Below are 7797 nucleotides of genomic sequence, written 5' to 3' on the forward strand. Positions count from 1 at the left end.
ATGATGCCACATTCAGTATGAGAGATATCTGTTTTTTTTTGTTGCTTGTTTTTTTTTTTTTTTTTTTTTTTTTTTTTAAACAAATGCGTTAATTCAGAATCAGCGATATAGAAAAAGTTAATAGATTGTACTCCGTCTCTTTCATGTGCCTGACCTTTCCTTGTCCCACCTGAATGTGACGATGGAGAGAGTCGGTCGTTTCTGTTGGGTCGATGCGGTCTTAATGGTATCCAAATATCGCATTAACTGCGCCTCGACGCCGTCGTAAGTGGTGGCGTCTACCACGAAAACATCCGTGAGATCGTCTGTCAGCAATTGACATGAGTATCCGATGTTGATGGCCGTCTCTGTACAAGTGAAAAAGATCGACGTTACTACTTTACGAAGACAGACGTGTTTTCGTTCTTTTAACGAACGCTTGTAATACGATCCTCAAGCTTACCCTGTTTGTCACCAGTTAATACCCAGAGTTTAATACCAGCGAGACCCAAATTGGCAATGGTCTGGGGCACACCGTCCTGTAATTTATCCTCGATGGCAGTAGCACCTAATAACGACATATCTTTTTCTATTTCCTCGTATATCGCGTCAAGTTTATCGTCCCGATTCTCATGACTCAACGCCGCCTCTTGATGTCGTTGTTTCCAATTGTTGAAAAAACTTTCGTCCAAGTCCCTCACAGAAAGGCACAATGTTCTCAAGCCTTCACCCGCAAACTTATTCAGGTGATCCAACGTTTTCGTCATTATCTCCTCGCTGTCCTTCTTCAGTCGCTCGTAAATAACGTTATCCGCACCTTTGCAATACAATCGAAGATGGCCGTCTTTTCGCAAAATCACGGACATTCTCTTCCGCATGTTATTGAAGTCCAAAATACAGAGCAGTTCGTAAATCTCTTTCTTTCCCATTACTTCGATTGTTATACTGTTGGGCGATCTCTCCTTGAAGACGAAACCGAAGTTTCTAGCGGCGGACACCAACGCAGCCTCGTCGGGCGACTGCGCTTGGTATTCGATCTTGCCGTTTTTTTCCTCCGGCATTACGGTGTGGCAGAGTGCTAACAGTCGGAAAAAACTGTGAACATCCTGATTCTCTCGCTTGACGGCCTCGAGTAGCGCGGGATCGTAGAATTTGAAGTCGGGCTCGTAGTCCTTGTTGAACGAGAAATCCAAGGGTGGCATTGTCTGCAAAATGTACGATGAGATCTCTCAGGAACCTCTCGGCTCTTTGTTCGCGCGCAACAACGAAGTTAATGTAGAAGAAAGAAAGTTAATCTTATCGACGAGGATCTGCTGTTGTTACAAAAAAAGAAAAGGAAAGAAAAAGCCAAATGGAAAGTTGAAGATCCTATTACCCAGAAATATATATGCCACTTCTTGCCACCATCATACATATAATTAGTAATCGATTTCCGTTACTTAAATCACACCCTTCGTGTCAGAGAGAAAGCAATGGTTTACGCAAGGAATCATCTCATCAACAGTGCGTTACAAGTAGTATGATACAAGTAAGTAAAAAAGAATAAGAGCATTAGCATACGGCGTATCTATTTTGTAGTGTGAAATTCTAGCGTGCAAGAATGTAATAATAATAATAATAACGTGTATAGATACACAATTCACAAGTCACCAATGCAGAGAGAGAAAGAGAGAGAGAGAGAGACAGAATCTTTGATATAAATTACTTTATTGAGAGCCTATGTAAGAAACGTTAGTAACAATGCTTTGATATCGTGTGCGATATGAATGGTTGCGCGATGATGAGTAGAATAAAAAAAAAAAAAAAGCTCATAAAAGCATGTACAGATTCCGTGAAATCGCGGAAAGAAAGTGCTAAGTATCAACATGCGTACTGAAGACTTGTGCGGAATCTTTGGGCTGCCGTTGATGCCGGGTTCCGGTGTTGCATAGGACACTCTGTCTTGTTCCAGAAGACGTACATTCGGACCACTTAATGGTGTATAAACTGGACGTACGAATTCCTGTCCGCTTTTCCATCGCATCGTCGGCGTTCGTACAGCTCTGTCCGTCTACATGCAGCACACACATGCTGAGTGATGTATATGAAATTTCTTGCAATAACACGACCACGTGTGGATACGTATGGACATTATATATTTGTATATATATATATATTTACAAGTGACTGGAGAAAATCATCCATAAAAATTATTAAAATTGAAAAAAAAGGAATCCAAATCGACACTCAAAGAATATTATCTACGTTTTATATAAGCACGTACCAAAATCTGTGCGAAGATACTTCTCCAATTGCATCTATCTCATAATAAAATAACAACAACATAAATAAGTTTAACGTGTTTATATTGTACAAATCCAACATGAAAAAAACAGGACTTTCACTTTTCGCATAATAATTATTTTTGTCACCTTATGTTAAAATATAAAACCCACAACATAAAAAGTAGTATGACACTGTACCAAGTTTCAGATATCATAATTATTGAACGAATTTTACCCAATCTAGTAGTTATATATAAATCCCTTATATAGAAAATATATAACAAATAATTTTTTTAGCAAAAGCAAAATGACCAATATTTTTTCTTTCACAGCATTAGAAGCATATGTGGATCGTGTGTATGGGTTTATATATTTTGGACAGCTTATATATGTATATATAAATTATGTATATATAATAAAATAACGTGAATATAAATGTATAATAAACACGTACCCAGTTGTTCAGCATCGGATCAAAGAAAATTCTCGCGCGAATAATAAAAGATAAAAAAAATACTCACCTCGCTCAAATCGATGACCTCGCCGGTAATCTCATCGATGACGTCGCCGTAACATTTGCCCGCCACAGAACACTTGTTGAAAGTCATTATGTTCTGCGTCAATGTCCCGGTCTTATCGGAAAATATGTACTCTATTTGGCCCAACTCCTCGTTTAACGTGGTAGTCCTAGCTTTAGCGTGCGTTTTCGTGGGCGCGTAGTACATCTCCTCATCCCAATTTATCAAAAACGACTGAACGAATCGGATGACCTCGACACTCACGTACAAACTGATTGGCACCACTGTGTTCAGCACGATAGAGTACGAAAAGAACACGAGCAGGGCGATCACTGTGGCACCGGTGATAGGCTCGCTCGGCACTAACGAGTCCCACGGTAGATACACTTGGAAGTAACGGCCCACCAAGCTTTCCCAAATACCACAGCCGACCATGCAGAACAGACACAAGGAAAGTAAAAAAAACACTATCCCGATGATGAGGAGATTCAGCAGCCTATCTATAGAGGTCCTCTTAAATTTGGTCTTCCCTGAGTTTTGCATCAATTTGGTATCCTTGCCCGCAAAGATCACCATGCCATAGCACCACTGCGTGTTCCTCAGCACGCAACCCCGTAAAATAATCTTGTCGTTATCCAACGCGTACCTGCAATGTTTTTTTTTTTTGAGAAACGTTAGTCACGTCGCGACGACAAATATCAGTCGCGCGATGCGCGCAAAACAAAAGAACCAGATATTTCCGGTTGCTACGAGAATCGTTTTTCCCGTAAAAAACGTTTTGTTTAGAAGATACTTGATTCTCTTCGTGCGCGCTCGCGCACTTTTTATTCTACTGTAAGTTCTCTTACTTTCGTCCTTTCCATGTAAGCGTTCCGTCGAATTTATTTAACAAATTATTAGGAGTTTCGCAAACGATCTCTCCGTCGAACTGGCCGATCAACTCGTGATTATCCATCATCTCGGCGGTCTCGGGCAAGCACTGACGACACTTGAGGTTTGTCTCCCTGTGCAAATTTTAGACAAATACGATTTTAACACACACCCATATCTCTGCAAATACCGTTCACGTCCGTGTAATTAAGCGACATTTATAGAGACGTTACCCGTCCAATTCTGCCGTTTCGATGTAACAGAGACCGTTTGGCTCGCTCGTCGTCAGGAGCAGGACGTCCGCCGCGACAAATTGATCGTTCTCCATTCTGATTACGTCGCCCACTTGAACCTGCGACCATTTCTCCTCGCGAAGATTAGTACCCCGCAATGTATGGGATTTTCTATTGTTTACTTGAGAATCGTTGCTATGCCGTTGCTGAAACAATTAAATCACATTATCATTTCTGTAATTTTGCAAACTCAACTCTCTTATCTTGTTTCTGTAAACACTTAAACACCGACCATGACTCGGAACAGTTGCCAACAACCGGCTTATTCTGACGTCGCCGCGGACGCTTCCGGCGTCGAATGCCGGCGAATCGTCTATTTTCAGACGGCCGATCGCGATTAAGTGTTAACAAACTAAGCAAACAGTGAAATGGCAAAATACTTACAAAGTCGTCATAGGCATCTTTGACGGCAGTGAGCGTGAGTACCCCTATAAGCGGTATGGCTGTGGTGATAGGGGTTAAAGAGGATATGGCGGGGATCATCTGGAGCACCAACAGGCATAGGAAATAAAAGTTAGCGAGCCGTTGAAATTGCTCGAACAAATTTAGCGGTAGGAACGTCAGAACCGAATACTTGGACGTCTTGATGTAATTGTTCTGCAAAATAATACACAAGATATTCATTCCGTGTGCTTTATATGCCTCTCCCCCCCCCCCTCTCAACATTACATTCATAACAGTGTATTAAAATTCTCTCTTTATATCTTATGACTTTTAGATCTAGCAATTAAGATGTAACAAGAGAAGTTGTTTTTTGCCTTACCGCATAATTAAATTGTGAGTTGTACTCGCGATTGTTGGCGCGAATCCGCCTCTCTGTTTCTGTGAAAACAATAACGGCAAATGAAATATTTATTGTATCGCAAGTGTCTCTATGTGTTTGTAATCGGATGTGTGTGTGTGTGTGTGTGTGTATGTAAATATAATCAATGATTCTCACTAGGTATATTTCTGGCATCCGTATCGTATATTGTGAAAAAGCTCAGATATGTTTCAACAAACGATAACTGTGAAAGCGCGCATTATCTCTTCTATCTACATCGGTTAAACAAAATTATTTTTTAAATAATATTAATATTGATATTAAAAAGTACATAGTGTATAATATTAATATTAATATTAAAATAATAAATTTTAAGTAGCCGTCGATTATTTATTTATTTTATTTTTTTTTTTTTATTTCAAAGACGCGCTCGTATTTTACCGCCGATTGATGTTTTTACGACGACGCTTTTATATATAGCTCAAGCCGCGTCGCTTTACATTCGTTCATTTATGTACGTCTACGTCGCGGTCCCAGTTCTACACATAAATGGATAAACTATTAATCGTTGGTTTGTGTCATGCGAAGTGTGGCAAAGTCCAGCGCACAACCGGCAAAGTACGATCGAATCGATAGGCAGCACATAGGCGGAGCATACTTCTCTATCACGTGTGTTCATGCAGGACCTGCTGCGTGGGTGTGTTCTATGCATATGTCCGTTTTTTTTTTTTTTTTTTTTTTATTTATGAATTTTCATAAGTCATTCGAATGTCGAACAGAGCGGAACCTTGATATGGTCGCGATGCATGCGCCAAGTATGCAGGTTGTTGAAACTTGTATTGTTCTCGAAATCAGTGGCATTGATCGTTCGCGTCGTTGCGTAACTCACGTATGCGGCGTTTCGTTTTCGTGATGATAATATCTCGTCGTTCAAAAGAATGACACGAACGTAAAATACGGCGTGTTGAGTGGAATGTGCGCAAATGCGTGAGGGGGGTCGCTGCCAAATTGCGACTGTGTCAAGGAAACTCGCGTCTCACAGTTTTTCCAACACACGAAAAACACAAATGTGTACAACTCGAAAATCGTAGAGAGAAACATATACAATATACACGCGTGCTACGTTACGTAACGTAAAATATATCGCAGACAATTTAAAAGAATTTAAGACAATTTAAATTTAGCAGAGAGGAAAGACTACCAAACCAAAATTCTTCTAAAACAGATGTTCTCTCGAATGTCCTCTCGTTGTCTTGTTTTATTGCCCGGTTTATTCGAAATAAAAAATAAAAACCAAATAAAAAAAAAAAAAACAAACAGCAACGCATTAATTTGCAATTTATTTCGTTTGTCTTCGGGGATTTTAATTGATGTGACCTATCCCGCATCGCTATCGCTAACCGGTTGGGAGAAACCTTGATACGAGCCAGCTGCGCAGTTTCCCGGGAAGGAACGGCCGACGAATCTCGCCGTGGGAACTCACCGCTGGAGAAGAAGGACGTGCTACGACCGATGCACTCGGTTGCGGGTGGCGAATTCGGCGGCACCGACGAAGTGGACGAGGCAGCGGTCGCCGACCGGTACCGGGTGCCTTTCCAGATCACCAGCTTGCCCAGCACCGTCAGCAGCGATTCCCGCAGGGTATTGTGACGACTGCCGCCGCCCAGGCTGCTGGACGAGTCCCTTTTCGAGCACTCGCCCACCGCCTCGACCTCGTCGGACGACGAGGCGAGGGTGAGCACAGCGTGCGATCGCTTCTGACCGCCATTGCCGGTCGTCGTTGTCGTCGTCGTCACCTCCAACTTCGTCGGCGGCTGCTTGCTTCGCGTTTTCCGTCGCTTCTTCCGCTTTCTTCCGCGACCGCCCTCTTCGTCGTCCTCCTCCTCGGCCTCCTGTATCGAACACTTGCGAACACCACCTGCTGCTGCTGCTGCTGCTGCTGTCGCCTCGCTGCTCCTGGACGTGGCGATGGCGGTGTTGGTTGTCGTGCTATCACGACGTGTCGCCGCATTCGCTGACTCGACCTCGTCGTCCTCGCAGTTCTTCACCTTGCAATCGCGCGACACGCTCACGTTACTTGATTCACGTTCAAGGACAAGGTAGGAACGATCGGTCGAGGACACGCCGTTTGGCACGACAGATGCGCTTTTCATCCGTGTGTTATTCGCACATGCATGCGCACATCTCGTGTTGATGCGAAAATTTCATCGAGCGAATTTTTCGTATTAAGAAAACAAGACGGAGAGAAATTCGAGACGCAAGGACACGAAGGACATTAATGTCGGAGGGTGATTGAATGTCGATGATGTTTTTTCATTAAGCAAAATTGTTAAAAAAACATGTGTCAGCGAACACAGAAATTTAGAACGATTAGAGAACGCGCGGAACATACACCGGCGTTCGCATATAATCGAAACTATTAGAGCTTCGACGATCGTTCGATTTGAAACTTTCCAAGTATAAAATAGGATTAAAATAGACGCCCGCCGCGCGAATCTACTTTCCGCGGATCTTGTTTGCGCGCGACGTTTAAAAATAAATCGACCACTTTGAGAAACCTCGCGGGAACTCCCACGTCATCTCGCAATATCGCGTTTTTTTTTTTACGAGGATCGCGTAAAAGTCGAGAAATCGTCGATAAAACGGACGAACCGATCTCGTCTGACCTCGACGCGATTGCTCGTGAAAATTTTTCACGCGGATGACAAAATCGCTTTGTCATTATGCTCTTTGCAAACAAATAAACGCGACGACGACGGGAGCAAACAAAACTCGATAATTACAAATTTCATTGCGCACACGTCCGAGGTCGAAGAGCGATCGTACACGTCCGCTCGCGCGTAAAATATCGATTACATTGGCGCGCGTACTACTTTGTCGGCGACTCGCGTAGTCGTCGTCGTCGTCGTCGTCGTCGAGTCAGGTGTAAAATAATAAACCTCGAAGATCGTCGGGAGGGATGCTCTAGAAAACACACTCGTGAAAAGCGGTGCGTCGTCGCGCAACGTGTACAAGAGACGTATACACAGTTTGTCCGGAAAGTTCCCGGACTACGTGAATTAAAAATCGAAAATGAAAGATATGGTTTATTAAACAAGTTTACACTTCAA

The 7797-nt window shown here is 42.7% G+C and overlaps 1 protein-coding gene across 7 annotated transcripts in view; it reads right to left on the reverse strand.

The window, feature by feature from the left end:
* The window catches only part of LOC109859299 (phospholipid-transporting ATPase ID), a 50481-nt gene that overhangs the window by 4098 nt on the left and 38586 nt on the right, over positions 1–7797 (reverse strand). For 4 of the 7 annotated variants that reach the window (XM_020437404.1, XM_020437405.1, XM_020437407.1 and 1 more), the window contains exons 3-10: positions 4688–4746; positions 4309–4521; positions 3865–4070; positions 3610–3765; positions 2765–3407; positions 1853–2029; positions 443–1184; positions 155–347 (exon numbers count right to left, since the gene is read on the reverse strand). In XM_020437404.1, the coding sequence (XP_020292993.1) occupies positions 155–347; positions 443–1184; positions 1853–2029; positions 2765–3407; positions 3610–3765; positions 3865–4070; positions 4309–4521; positions 4688–4746 (2389 nt within the window). The remainder of the gene's footprint in view (positions 1–154; positions 348–442; positions 1185–1852; positions 2030–2764; positions 3408–3609; positions 3766–3864; positions 4071–4308; positions 4522–4687; positions 4747–7797) is intronic. The other 3 variants (XM_020437409.1, XM_020437408.1, XM_020437410.1) reach the window with 2 other exon arrangements.

Source organism: Pseudomyrmex gracilis, unplaced genomic scaffold, assembly GCF_002006095.1.
Source record: "Pseudomyrmex gracilis isolate BER0280 unplaced genomic scaffold, ASM200609v1 scaffold_256, whole genome shotgun sequence".
In the NCBI taxonomy this organism is placed as follows: Eukaryota; Metazoa; Arthropoda; class Insecta; order Hymenoptera; family Formicidae; genus Pseudomyrmex; species Pseudomyrmex gracilis.